Source organism: Gavia stellata, chromosome 24 (assembly GCF_030936135.1).
Source record: "Gavia stellata isolate bGavSte3 chromosome 24, bGavSte3.hap2, whole genome shotgun sequence".
Classification (NCBI taxonomy): domain Eukaryota; kingdom Metazoa; phylum Chordata; class Aves; order Gaviiformes; family Gaviidae; genus Gavia; species Gavia stellata.
This window is the reverse complement of record NC_082617.1, coordinates 1736277-1750797: the sequence shown is the minus strand read 5'-3', so window position 1 is coordinate 1750797 and position 14521 is coordinate 1736277. Positions and strand designations below refer to the sequence as shown.

General features: G+C 56.4%; 1 protein-coding gene across 5 annotated transcripts in view; it reads left to right on the top strand.

Annotated features, from left to right (window-relative positions):
• Positions 1-14521, top strand: part of GRIN1 (glutamate ionotropic receptor NMDA type subunit 1) — a 38707-nt gene that overhangs the window by 22520 nt on the left and 1666 nt on the right. For 2 of the 5 annotated variants that reach the window (XM_059828759.1, XM_059828757.1), the window contains 10 exons: positions 125-252; positions 437-601; positions 934-1052; positions 1756-1868; positions 2384-2532; positions 3312-3469; positions 3936-4097; positions 5915-6024; positions 7190-7335; positions 9954-10064. In XM_059828759.1, coding sequence (XP_059684742.1) covers positions 125-252; positions 437-601; positions 934-1052; positions 1756-1868; positions 2384-2532; positions 3312-3469; positions 3936-4097; positions 5915-6024; positions 7190-7335; positions 9954-10064 — 1361 coding nt within the window. Of the gene's footprint in view, positions 1-124; positions 253-436; positions 602-933; positions 1053-1755; positions 1869-2383; positions 2533-3311; positions 3470-3935; positions 4098-5914; positions 6025-7189; positions 7336-9953; positions 10065-12915; positions 13120-14521 lie in introns of those variants that run through there. The other 3 variants (XM_059828761.1, XM_059828760.1, XM_059828756.1) reach the window with 2 other exon arrangements.

The window sequence follows — 14521 nt, the reverse complement described above, 5'->3', positions numbered from 1 at the left end:
CGTCTCATATGAAACCAGAGCCATGAAGGTGGCTGCTCTCACTGGGAACAGCCATGGATCCTGCATGAGGTCCCTGGAAAAGGGCTGCCTCCACTCGTCCCCCCCCATTTTCTCCCACCCACAGGCCGCCCCACCGTGGCACTGTGCTGCTACGGCTTCTGCATCGACCTGCTCATCCGGCTGGCAGGAGTGATGAACTTCACCTATGAGGTTCACCTGGTGGCTGATGGTAAATTTGGTACCCAAGAGCGGGTGAGTTTGGGCAGCCTGTGATATCTCTTTGCCTGTATCATGTGTTGAAACACCCCTAGGCCCTCCTCCAGAGCAGGGGTGGGGTGGGAGGGCAGTGCAGGGCACATGCCACGTGGGGGGGGCCCTGGCTGGTGGGGGACAGGTGTCAGGGCAGTGGGCTAATCCTGCACTGGCTCTCCGGCAGGTTAACAACAGCAACAAGAAAGAGTGGAACGGGATGATGGGGGAGCTGCTGAGTGGCCAAGCGGACATGATTGTGGCTCCCCTCACCATCAACAACGAGCGGGCACAGTACATTGAGTTCTCCAAGCCCTTCAAGTACCAGGGCCTCACCATCCTTGTGAAGAAGGTATGGATTGGGATGGGATGTTTTGTGGACAGGGGAGGTGTCCCTTCCTCCCCAGCTTGCAGACACGTGCCATGCCTGCACCATGCCCAGCTCCCCCAGCTGCTGCCCCCTGCCCACCCCAGGGCAGCGGCAAATCCCAGTCTTTGTGGTGGGATGCCAGCCTCCAGGTTGCTGGTTTTAATATTGGGTCTTGTCTCAGCCACTCTGAGCCTTCCCGTGTAGTGGAGCAGGAGGAGCTTAGAGCAGGGCAGGGGCCCTTGTGAGTCCAGCCAGGCAGGCAAGGTGCAGGCATGATGAGTGCCAGCGCTGTTCACTTCTCTCCTGTGTGCTAGGAAATCCCCCGCAGCACCTTGGACTCGTTTATGCAGCCTTTCCAGAGCACGCTTTGGCTGCTGGTGGGGCTGTCTGTGCACGTGGTGGCAGTGATGTTGTACCTCTTAGATCGATTCAGGTGAGTGCGCTTTGGGTCACCCGAGGGCTGGACTGGCCAGGGAGGTGCTCCTGGGAACCGTCCCCTGGGTCCTCGTGGTGGCTTGCTCAGGCACAGCCCTGCAGCCCTTCAGGAGGCTCTCGCAGGAGCTAAACCCGCTTTCTTTGCCCCACCAGCCCAGGGCTGAGGCTCCTGGCCTCTCTGGCTGCTGCTAAGCTGAGAAATATGGATATGTGGGGTACTCGGCACCTGGATACGTGGGAATATGCCTGTCAGACCAGGTGCCGTGGTGATGCCTGACCAAGGGAACCATCAGCTCCTGGGCTCTGAGTTAGTCCCCTTCCTTGACCCCAAGCCAGCTCCTCTGAAGGGCAGGGAACCTGTCCACCCCATTAGCCCTGTGCCCAGAGGCTTTTGTGGTTAATCTGCAGTGAGCCCTCCGTGTTGCAGTGGGAGAGGCTGGAGATGGCCAGGATCAGATGAGCTTTCCGGCCCCAGAGAGAAGCGCGATGGGACCAGTACCAGCGTGAGCTGGACAGGGCTGCAGATCAGCAGAGGAGACATGCAAGGCAGTGGGACATCAGGGGTGAAGAGCTGTCTGGGGCATAGGCACAGTCTGTAGGGATGAGTGATGTAGGGCTGCATCAGGACACTTAGGGCACAGCAGAGAGGCCTGGGAACCAGGATAAGGGATATGAGAAGAGCTCTCCGTCTTGTTTTCCAGTCCGTTTGGCCGGTTCAAAGTGAACAGCGAGGAGGAGGAGGAAGATGCCCTGACCCTCTCCTCGGCCATGTGGTTCTCCTGGGGAGTCCTGCTGAACTCCGGCATCGGAGAAGGTGCGTTGCAGCATGCAGCGGGACTGCTCTGCCCTGCGGCCCTAGCCCTGAATCGGGGTGCACATCAGGCTGGGGGAGAAGCTCATGCCCTCTTCCACTGCCTCCTTTCTGTGGCAGGGCTGATGCCCTCAGTGATGGGTGAATGGGTACAGCCCTTGTTCCCTGAGCCTTCCCTGGAGTGGGCTGGTGGGGCATTCAGTGATGCTGGGAGTGTGGCACTCCCTGTGCGGACCATCCTGCCACCTCTCACCATCAGTAATGGGAAACTGGTCCTTCTTGGGCTGCTTCTCCTGCCCAGGTTACCTATCTGCTCAGGGCGAGACACGTCATGCCCTGGAAGGAGGCATAGGTTTTTCTTGGTGTGGGCAATGCAGGAGCTCCTTGCACAGTTGTCAGCAGAGCAGATAGATGGGGCACATCTGCAGCTGCCATCGGTCTTGTGTGGGATGGACATGGCTTTGGTGACCAAGTCAAGCCCTTGTCGTGCTAGTCTGATCTTGCCTCTCTCCCTCCAGGTGCTCCCCGGAGTTTCTCTGCCCGTATTCTTGGCATGGTGTGGGCCGGCTTTGCTATGATCATTGTGGCTTCATACACTGCCAACCTGGCAGCCTTCCTGGTGTTAGATCGGCCTGAGGAGAGAATTACGGGCATCAATGACCCCCGGGTAATGACCCCTTGTTTGCTTTCCCCTTTCTTGTCCACCTCTGGGCAGAGAAGCAGGAGATGCCTCCAGTGGGTATCTCCAGGCTCATGTAATATGGCTTGTAGTACCCGGAGCCCTGCTTTAACATGGTTGTTGGTCTATGCCAGGGGGTAGCTCTGCCTGGGGCTGTTGCTGGTGGGTCTGAGCCCCTGTGCTGTGTGGGAATGGACAGACACAGGGACCAGCAGGGAAAACCTTGTCCAGAAATAGCACGTACCCAGCCAAACTGCCTGCCAGTTCCTGAAGAGCCTGCACTAACCAACGAGGAAACGATTCATTATGGATGAGTTATAACTAATGAATTGTCCCTGCGGTGCAGTCAATACTCTCAGCAGATAACAGCATGCCTCAAACTCATTTCCTACTCTGGCAAGGACACAGCCACAGCTTATGATCCCAGCCACGTAGGAAGGTACCCCACAGTCGTGCTGACCCACAGCATCCTGCGCCCTCTGCCCACAGCACTGCCAGCCCCACGGCATCCACAGGCCTCCTGCATCCTCAGTGCCATGGTGTCCCTGTCCCATAACATCCCCTGCCCCACCACCATGGTCCCAGAGCATCCACTGCCCAATGGCATCCACTGCCCCATGACATCTTCAGCTCCGCTGAGGAGATCAAGGTCTCCTCTGGGAAACAGGTCCCTGGAGAGGATGGGAAATTAGGAGACACAGCTTAGGGGTGAGCCAGTTTGGCTGACGAGGGACAGAAGAAATAGGAGCTCTGCCCTTGCCTTTCAGCTGCGCAACCCCTCTGATAAGTTCATCTATGCCACGGTGAAGCAGAGCTCGGTGGACATCTACTTCCGACGGCAGGTGGAGCTGAGCACCATGTACCGGCACATGGAGAAGCACAACTATGAGAGCGCTGCCGAAGCCATCCAGGCAGTGAGGGACAAGTGAGTGGGACCAGTACCTTCCCTGGCCATGCTGGGAAGAGTTTGGGGGGCTGCAGTTTGGTGGAGCAAGCAGGGCTGATGCAAACCTGGAGGGAGCTGTAGTCAAAGCATGGCTTGATGGGACCTGCCTAGTCCTAGTGCATGCCAGGTCTCTGGACGGAGAGCACAAGGTCTCCGTGGGGAAAGGCAAGCTCAGAGCCCTGGCCATGACCTCCCTTTCTGGCCTCTGCAGTTGCTTCTGTGCAAGGCTGGGTGGCTTCAAATCCCATATAAGCCCCTCACACTCCTCCTCCAAAATTTTTCAAGGCCTTTTGCCACCCAGCAGCACATAGACAGACCCTGCTGGGAGGAGGGTGATGCTAATCAGTGTTCAAATTAGGGCTGGGAGCACCCTCCCTGCTCCCGTGGTGGCTGCAGGCAAGCTGGGCTGCCCGACCTTACCCATCTGTCTTCTCCTGGTGTCCAGCAAGCTCCACGCCTTCATCTGGGACTCGGCAGTGCTGGAGTTCGAGGCCTCCCAGAAGTGTGACCTGGTGACGACGGGGGAGCTTTTCTTCCGCTCCGGCTTTGGGATTGGGATGCGCAAGGACAGCCCGTGGAAGCAGAACGTCTCCCTGGCCATCCTAAAGTCTGTACACGGCTCTCGGCATGGGGCTTGCCCCGAATGCTGCATGTGTTAGCACGCAAGTAGCCTTGTGCCAGGCACTGCCACCCCACCCTGCAGACCCTCTGCGGAGACAGGGGCTCTGGGGGCTGCTGTGTCACTCCTGACAAAGGGGATGTGCCTGAGTGACCAGGGTGGGCACCCACAGCCCCAGCTCTGGCTCGCAGGGCTGGGGGAGCAGCATGGAGCTGGTGGGAGGGCAGAGCAGAGCAGGGCAGGGAGCAGGAGTTGTGCTTGCCCACAGGAGCACAGGCAAAGCTGACAGAGAGCAGCCCTGGGGCCATCCAGCACCCGGTCCTCATGAGCAGGGTGCGGGCTGCAGCAGCAGGTAGGGGTGCTGCCATTTATTTCCTCATTTCTCCCTGCAAGCTCAGCCTGGCCGATAGCATTGTGCTGCCCTGGTTTGATCTTCCAGGGGTTTTTCTTTCAACTCTGGCTATTCCTGTTAGGCAGAGATATGTCAGGACCCCTGTTGAGTCCAACTAAGGCTTTTATACCAGCATGAGCCTGCAGCGTGGGGTGCCACAAGTCAATCTGATATGATGGGTAAAAAGGTATTTCCTTGTATTAGTTTGGAAATGCCACACTCATTGCAGAGAGGAATGTGGTGATGGAGTAACAGGCAGCTGGGAAGCAGCAAGTGGAGCGAGGGGGACGTGTGAAATTGATTTTACAGAGAGACAGGGTCAGAAGCTACCAGGGTCCTGCCCAAGATGTAGAGATGAAAGGCCTGAAAGAGAGGATGGGCAGCATGCGGAAGACACAGGCAGGACCCAGGGTAATGTAGGGAGCCATGAGACCCTGTCTGTGGGGTGGTCTTACCATGGGGATGGCTGGCAGCGGGACAGATGGGATTTGGGACAACGATGTGAGAAGCCTGGAGAGGCAGTAGGAGCCCTTGGTGTCCTCCTGGGAGAGGATGGGGAAGCCCAGGGCTACAAGTGGCCCAGGAAGGTGGTGAGGATGTTCCAGGAACAAGAGGGAGGAAAGTGCAGGGGGACTCGTGGTGGGACGTGTGCTCTGTGCCCACCTCCAGCCCCACTAGCTGTTCAGGCAGAAATGGGCACTGCGGGGACATGGTTTGTTTCCTCCCAAGCTGTGACACCAGGTTGCTGGGGAGTCCCAGCCCTTGCTCTGCACAGCAGGGAGCTGCCAGGCAGCAGTTTTGCCCCTGCCCTGATCCAGAGGGAGCTGGTGATCACCAGACAGGACTGGGGTCCAGCGTTGCCTGAGCTCCCAAGTGGCCCTGTCAGGTGGGGCGACCGTGCAGAAGGTTCGTGTCAGCTCCCTGCAGCCTCTCTCCAAGCACACTCTCCGAGCACTACCTACACCCATCAGCCCCATCCCTCCCCTTGGGAACTGAGCTTACACATGGCTCTTTTTGGCAGCAGCCAGCCAGCTCTCTGGCTCTCAGACATGGGGCGGTGGCACCAGGCAGCTATGGATGCCTCCTCATGCCCACTGCACCGTGCACATAGCTCGTAGCAGCGCTGGCTGTGTGCGAACACATGCAGTACAGCCAGCCACTGCAAACAGGCCACACACACTCGCTCTGTGCAAAAGCCATACATGCACATGCCTGTGCGCACACACGCAGGCAGCCAGGCATGCACACACAAGTGTGCACACACACACACACACACGTCATGGGTTCGTGTGTTTGTAGGCTGCAGACAAACGCAGTCCTGGGACAGTGGGCATGAAGGCACACAGAGCATGTGCCCCAGCTGCCTGCAGCTGGTCCCTGGTGACTACTCTGTCCTGTCTCCTTGTGCTTTCAGGTCCCACGAGAACGGCTTCATGGAGGATTTGGACAAGACTTGGGTGAGGTATCAGGAGTGTGATTCCCGTAGCAATGCCCCAGCAACACTCACCTTTGAAAATATGGCAGGTTTGTTCTGCAAACCTCTTTCTTCCTCTTCGCTGGGTAGCCTGCTTTCGCTCAAGACATTCTCCTCTCCAGGGCTCTCCTGTCAGGCCAAAGCTCTGCTTCTTCTGGGTTTGTGCTTTCCTAGCGTTGGGAGGCTGCTGTGTTGGGCTCCAATCCCACCTTGTCCGAAACAGCTCCGCGAAGCTTTCCCCACCTTCCCTGGGGTGGCTTTCTCATCGGTGGGGCTGTCCTGCTTTAAACATTGCTCCCCTCCCTCTGCTCTGGCCAAACTGCGGCTGTCACAGTGAAATCAGAGCTGTCGCCAAGGCAGAGAGAGGGGAGCAGCACCTCGGGGGAGGCGAGAGCGGCCGCGGAGGCGAGCGAGGACCCTGCTGCAGGAGGGAGCTGGCGGCAAGGGGCAGCCCCCCAGCCCTGAGGAGCATGTCCCGGCTGGCCCTGGGCAGCGGGCAGGGGGCAGGAGGAGGATAATCGATTCAGAGGGGGTTTTTCTTGGTCCTCTTTGCAAAGACCGCGAGTTCCCCCAGACGGGCTCTCCCTTTGCAGCGATGTGGTGCTGCTGGTCCTTCACCCAGCCAATGTGCCAATGTGGGATGAGGGGTGTCTGATGGGACCCCGTCCTCACTGGCACCGCGGGCCAGGGCAGAAGCACCGAGAGAGGGGGCACTTTGCTCCCTCTCCTCAAGACACTGCTCCCAAAATGTCAGCCCCGAGGGTTGTGGCCGGCCAAGGACAGCACAGAGAGCTCTGTGCATGGCTGTCCTTCCTGATGAGCCAAACGGGAGTGCCAGAGCTGGGTTTCTGGTGCAAACAACCCTACAGCCCCAGGGGACGGAGTCTGCCCTGGTGCTCGGTGCAGCACTCAGTGCGCTGTGCCTGCCCCCAGCATCCCTGCACCACAGCCGGTGCCCTGTGCCCGACCGACAGGAGCTTGCACGGACATCCAGCACCCATCACCTTTCTGCCCATCACCGTGGCTGCCCAACTTGCAGTGCCTGCCTGCTCTGCTGGGTTCCCCTCCCCGGCCCCTCCAGGACTGCGGGGGGATGGCGGGGGGCCGGGGGGACCCTGGGTTGGCAGATGCTCCTGTTGCTGAGCGTGATACAGAGGAAATGAAGTGTCATGGTGCAATTTCCATTGCCCCCTGTAACTTTCCTGCTTATTTCAGGTGTGTTTATGCTGGTGGCTGGAGGTATTGTTGCCGGGATATTTTTAATATTCATAGAAATAGCTTACAAAAGGCATAAGGACGCGCGGAGGAAGCAGATGCAGCTGGCGTTTGCGGCCGTTAATGTGTGGAGGAAAAACCTGCAGGTAGGACAAACCGTTTTTAGAGCAAATCTCCAACAGGTGCGTTTTCCATTCCTTCACCAAATCAGTGAATGCAGAGCTGTGGATTGGCATGGGGCCCTCTGTCCCCCACCCCGCATCCCAGTAACTCCAGCCGGGTGTTACTGGGCACCTAGCAAGCTGTAGGGACCCTGCCTTGTCCCCAGGAGCTGCCTTTGGCCGATGCCATCTCTCTTGTGAGGTGTCTTGCACAGCTCCAAGTGGGACAGAGACCTGCCCAAATGCCCGCAGCGGTCCTCGGGATGGGGACTTTGCTCTGCTGGGGACCACGTGCCAGAGCCACGACTTGCCCTGGCTGAGCAAGCAGTGCTGGCACGGCTCCCTTTGCAGGCGCTCTGCCCTGCTGCCCGGCTCCGGCCGTGCTCACCAGCAGACGGGAGGGTTAATCCGCTGCCACTGAGCATCCCTGCCCGGTGCTCAGGTGGAGAAATGCCCCAGGGATGGTTTCCATTGCCTCCCCCTCCCCGCCCGCTCCCTGGGGGTGTGGTAGCCCTTGTCATACCCAGGACCGACTCCAAAAAGAGGTGGTGCGTGCTCTTGTCATTTGGAGACAAGGACATCTCCCCACGCGGGAACCAGCAATGCCAGTACATGTCAGCACCAAGGCTCCCCTGGGCCCCTTCCATGGGGCCATTGCTCTTCCCAGCTTCTCCCACCCCTGAAACACCTCCGTGCCGCTCAGGCAGGGGAATTCGGGAGGGTCAGTGGTGCTTGGCAGTGACACTGAGCCATGGGCACGTCCATGGGCCACCAGCCTCACACTTCCCTTACCCTCTTGATTTTGGGGCTGAGCCCCACGGTGCCCCCGAACCCCAGTTTAGGGCAGCTGGAGGCTCTCTCTGAATTGCCTGGGCTGCTTTTCTTCCTTGAGGAAGCAAACCAGCGTTCAAAGAGCAAGAGATCCTTTAGGCAACTAAAGGAGACTGCCGTTTGCAGCAGAGCCAGTGAATGAAAGAGAGAGAACGAGGCTCGGGGACCCCAAAAGAAGCCCGAGCAGTGGCCCTGCGGGAGCAGCACTGGCTGGGGCATGCGGGTGGGCTGCCCGGGTGAAGTCGACCTGCCCGAGAGCAGTGAGGGGGAGCACAAGGCCGGGCTGCTGTATCCTGAGAGCTCGCTGGGTTCAGTTCACTGATAAGAGTCTCGGAAAAGCCATTTCTCTATTTTTTTCTTTTTTTATTTTTTTTTCTTTGCTTCCAAAAAAGCAGCAGCACTGAGGGGGTTAAGGCTGCTGGGACAGAGCACACTAGTCGCACTGCCATTTTTCACTTGCCAACCTTCTAGAAAATACTGCACTGGGTCCTTGGGCAGAGTCTGTGGGACTGTGAGCAAAGCATGCTGCCCTGTGGGGGTGAACAGCCTCATGGTAAAGAGCCGTTTGACATTGTAAGACTTTTCCACAGGAGGAAACGTCAGAGCACTAGTATCTGGTACATTGCTAGAAGGTAGGCAAGTGGAAAGATTTATTTGTTAAAACAAACAAACAAAAATAATGGTTTTTGGGATCACAGTTTTGCCATGGCTATTTCCTGAGATGCCATGGAAGAAAAAGACATTTCATTCCATTCATCTTGCTTTCCTTTCCGTTTGTGCATGTCCGCAAAAGAGAGAACTGAGAAGGAGGAGCAAATGTATCCCCGAGCATGCTCTACGCACCAGCGGGATACATTTTGGTTACCCCCGTGCGGTAGCAGAGCCAGACCTGGTCACTCCGTCCCCCGTCGGAAAGGTCACACTCATTGGCACGAAAGCAATTGGGGAGGAATCGTTCTCAGCGCCCGCCGCAGAGTGCGGCCGGTCCCCACGGCTCGCTGCCCCCGCACCATGGCGGCTGGTGCTCCCAGCCTGCGCTAACCAGGTCCGACTCGCTAACACCAATGGCTACATTTTTCAGTTCTGTTTCTCTTTGAGTTCATCCCGACCCCGATGACATCATAGCGCTAATGCTTTGCCTCCTCCCTTTCTTTTCTTTTTTTTTCCCCCTTTTCTTTTTCTTCCAGTTTCCTTTTTTTTTTAACGTGTTTTACTTTGGAAAAAAAAAAAAACCACCACCAACAACCACGTTCGGCTTTGCACAACTGCGTCATTTAAATTTTTGAATACATTTTTTTTACAGAATATTCATACAATGACTTCTCTTTCAATGCAGTCCTCTCTCTCTCTTGTGGCACTAGGATTCAGCCTCAGAAAAGGCCCTGAGCAATTTTTTTTTAGTGGTAGGTGCAGCATCTCACCTCTCGGTCTAGCCAGGCTAGCGGTGGAAGCGAGGGGCAGGGCGCCAGGCAGAGCATCCCCAGGAAGCGAGGTCAGCTGTGCCGGCCTGGACGCAGGCACCCAGGAGAGCAGGGCGACTCCCCAGAGGGGTTTCCAGCGCTCCAGATGTGAGGCCGGCCCTGTAGCTGTAGCAGTGTGGCGGCCGTGCTGTATCCGTGGGTCACGGAGGCCCTTGGAGGACTGGGAGTGACAGGACACCTCCAATAGCTTTCTCACCTAAAGGAAGGACATGACACGGGGCAGTATTCAAATAGATTTAGCGTTTCCAACAACACACTAGAGATCTAATCACTTATACATATTCATTTTAGGATAGAAAAAGTGGTAGAGCAGAACCTGACCCTAAAAAGAAAGCCACTTTTAGGTCCATCACCTCCACCCTGGCCTCCAGCTTCAAGAGACGTAGGTCCTCCAAGGATACGGTAAGAGGAAGAAGAACAATTCTGCCCTCTCTCTTTCTCTCTCTATCTCTCTTCTGCCATCCCATCGACTGCCACACACCCATCCCGAAGCTGCCAGTGTACATGCATAGCTCATGTTCGTCACCAGTCAGTCAGTGAGTCAGTGAGTCAGTCATCCCGTGTACCTGAAAGGATGCTGGGATCCTGGAGGGCAGGCAGGAGGTGGCTTGGAGTCCTGTGATGAGTTGGGAGATACAACCGAGTTTTTGTTTTGTTTTTTGTTTTCTTTTTGCCTGGATGATTTCTGATGTTCCTCTCTGTGCTTCGCTCACCTTACTGGTGCTGACCTCTTGAAACCGATGACATTTTTTTTTTTTTTTTTCTGTTCCTGAGTGTTCCTGTACCTGTTTGTCATTGTATGCCTAAAAACAATCACCACAATTTAATTTGGGCACCGTGTCACCTCACCGAGAGCCATGCGTGTCACATTCTCTACATGTGATTTTTGTTTGTGACGATTAGCATTCGGGACTTAGTCCTCTGCACAGGAGTGACAGCTGTCTCTGGTTATCGTCAGCAGTAATGCAGCTCTAGAAAAGAGAGGCAAAGGCTTGAAAGAGGAGGTTGTTGAAGACCCAACCTTGGTTCAAACTTGTGCTTTCCGCCTCAGAGTAAAACTGCTCTCACGTAACCAGAGAAAATTTCCAAATTGCTGCCTCTAAAGCCAGCTGTTTCCAAATGTGCAAACGTGTCTGCTCGTGCTGGAGCTTCAGACACTCTTCAGCGTCAGGTTGGGCTGTTGGTCTGTCGGACTGAGCCGGTGTCCCTCTGCATGTTGCCGTCTGTTGTATGACACTCTGCACTGTGGCTACTCTGTTGTCTCGTGTGGCAGCGGCCGCTGCGTTTTGCTGCCCCACCTCCCGGTGCGACGGGCTTGCCAAAATCACCTCCCCGGGGCTACCGGCGGGTTTCTGCCCAGGGTTGCTCAGAGCAGGCTCCCCACCAGGCTGCCCGAGGCGCGAGACATGGCGGGGACGGGGGGACGGCGGCAGCGCGTGGAGATGCAGCCCCCCGTGGCAGGGTGGCCTGTCCCCGGCCGCAGGCTTGGGGCACCTCGGGGAGCAGCATGCAATATCGCAGGGGGTCTCGGAGCCACGGCTCTGTATGCAAAACGGAGGCAGCTGCCTTTGACACCAATGCAGGCTCCATTCCAAGAAGCTCCTGAAGCACCCCTGGGACATGGCCCCGGGAACAGCTGAGCCCTTGGCCGGGCTCGGCTGCCACCGTCTCACACAAAGTGCTCCTCTTGCTGTCACCTCGAAGCCTGGCAGGCATGGTGGGGGACCCACGCTCTCCCGACTCATCCCCTGTACCCCCCAGGGAAGATGGGCATCCCTGTCCTCTCCTGCACTGTTTCCATGCTCCCTGGGTGGCACCTTGTCCCAGTGATGCCCCCATGTCTGGGGACCCCCTCCCCAGTGCTGCACCCCCTGAGCAGCTCTGCAGGAAGGTTGCAGGTTGTGTCTTGGTGGCCTGAGCCCCAACCTGGGGAGAGGAGACAGAGATGGGGTGGGTGGTACAGGGGGAAGAGTGAGGAGGAGGACGGACTGGTGGGATGCACAGAAAAAAGGGGAGAAAAAATTGCAGAAAGGTCTGCTGGGGGGACCCTCAGCATGTCCAGAGTAGACTCCCATGTTTTGTTGTGTTGTACCACCCCACAGTTAGGAAACCAAGGGGTCCTGTCCTGGGAGAGCAGGAGCATCCCGGTGCAGTGGGCATCTGGGGGGACTGCTGCCCACGGAGGGCAGAGGACAGGGGGAGAACCCAGAAACAATGGGGCAGCTGGCGTGTGGCACCCCTGGTACCTCCCGCATCACTCCCTCTTCGGGGAAGCTTCCTGGGCCTGATCCTGCTCCATGGTGTGGCATCAACCCTACACCACACCACTCCACAGAGCTCTCTGCCCCAGGGTAGGAGCACCCCAATGCCCTGAGCTGATCAGGTCCAGGGGCCACCTGCACCAAGAGGTCCCATGGGTGAGCAGTGAAGCCGTGTTTCCCCTTCCCTCGCCCAGTGGGGACCAGCGTGGCATGGGGCTCCCCGTGCTTTGGGTCCTGGCCATGCTCTTCTTGGCACGTTGCTCACAGGCAAGTTGTGGACGGAGATGGCCCCACTCATCCCGGAAGATAGCCCCTGCTTTGGGGGCAGCTGCATCTGTGAGGCAGCTATTGGCAACGATGCCCCGCTGCCCGAGAGTCTGTTGCAGTCTTCTGCCTGCCATGGGGTGATGTGGCCGGGGTCCCAGGACACGTTCCCCAGGAAACCAGGCTAGGTGGGTCAAGAACAGGCTACCGGGGCCAACATCCAAGCCAATGTGACCAAGATGGAGACTAGCAAGTCCAAGGTCTGGCTATTGAAGGAGACCTATGGTGGAGCGAGCTTTGTCGTGATGTTGGGCAGACCTGCTGGTTGCTCTGCAGGGTGAGCGGCCAGCGGGAGGGTGCTGCCACCAGCTCATCTCACAGCTTGCCATTTGGTGCCCTCCGCTTCCATGCAGCAGCCCTGGCTCAGAGACCCCAATGCCCTCCTGCTGTGGAAGGCCCCATGAGTACGTAGCATGCTGGGACACATTGCCTGGGGTCTTTGTAAAGATGAGAAAGCAGCGAGGTGCTCTGTTTCATGATGCTTAGCAGAGCTGTGGCCCCACACCAGGTCTCAGATGGGCAAGGCTTGAGAGCCCATGGGGCTGGAAGGCCAGGCTGACCCCAGCCCCATGGGCTCTCCTGGCTAGCAAGCGAAAGACGCAAACCTGGTGGCCTTGCTTCTTTCCTTTTCGTTGTCGGGAGTTTTAAAAATGGATTCTGCTCTGCAGCCCTGCAGAATGGTCCCTCAGGAGTGCCAGAGAGACAGGCTGGCACCATGGAGCCAAGACAGCCCTGGGAAGCTACCACCCCACTCTGAACGTCCTAGCGCCCACCATCACCCGAGCTGCACAGCCTCTCCGCGGCACATCATCCCCACCGCCCCAGGAGGAGATGCATGTGTTCCCCATAGGCAGCTCCTGCAACTCGAATAGCACTCGTAGAGCTGACGTACTGCCATCCATCGCAGCCACCCACGATACTGCAACCCCACAGAAGCCATGTGAGATGCATAAACCACACAGACACCTTCCGAGCCGGCACATTTCGTACAGACACGTAACGAGGTGCACAGGTCCCTTAGCTCCCCCACCGCAGCCGTCATCAGCCCCCGCAGAGTCACACTGCCAGCCCGCGGGTGTGCCCCCCAGACACAGCATGACACACGTCCCACGTCACCACCAAGCGAGGACCCAGCGCTGCGAGGCGATGCTCGCCCTGCAGCCATGGGGATGGTGCCAGAGCTGGTCGAGAACCGAGGGGGTTCATGGAAAAGGTCACCTTTTCAGTGAAGCATCAGCCGTCCCAAAGCCAAACGCTTCTTGGCTGAAAAAGAGTGTAGTTTTTGGCCCCAAAGAACCAAAAGTAGGTCAAAGACAACTATTTTTTTTTTAAAAAAGGAATGTTGACGTTTTCTACAGCAAGACTGCTTTTAGCTGGAATCCTAATTTTTAATTGAAAAAAAACCCTAAACTCCAAAATTCTTCTAGAAAATCTTCCACCAGCCAGGGACTACCATATGAGCCCAGATCAGGTCGAAGTCATTTTTAAAGACATATTAAGTTCTTGTCTATATTTTCTTCCTGGTTGTCATTTAAAGTTTTTGGTGCCTTCACTTCACTTCCATACCTTAACATGTTTGAGTCTCTTCTACGGTTAATATTGATTAATTTCTTGGCTTTATAATGTTTGGTTTGGGGATAATTGCACCATCCCTGTAACATTATTTACCCTAAATTACTGATATGTGCTTCTAGCATTAGTTCTACTTTAACATAGTTTTGATATGACAGTTTTCTTGCTTTTTTTCTTTTCCTTTTTTTTTTAATTTTTATTATTAAAAATTGCATGCATGAACTCTACACAAAAAAAGTAAATGACAATGTTACCCTGTGATAACTCTGTGATTGGAGGAGATATGCTTTCAAATCAAAAGCCATGCTCTTGTATTTTAATTTTTCTGGCCAGATTCCCCCCTTCGCTTGGTTATTTTAGCATTTCCCACCCCTGGAGCTGTGCAGAGAGGCCAGAACGCCCCAGCCTGCCCTGCTAGACCTCCAGCTTTCCACCACAACAGCCACCCGTACACGTGCACCAAGGCACATGCACACAAATACATGCACACACCGCTTTTCCGTGCCCCCACCCCGTCCCCCGCTTGCATCAGGCAGGATATTTAACAAAGGACCTTTCTTCTGCCCGCTCCTTTTTGTATCATCTCAGGTTCCTCCTTCTTCTCCACCAGTGAGTCACCCAGCCGCTCCCCTTTCCCAGTCGCCTCTCCTCCCTGTGGGAATCAAGCCCCGTCCCCACAAGTGCATGCTTCTTGGCCATTTT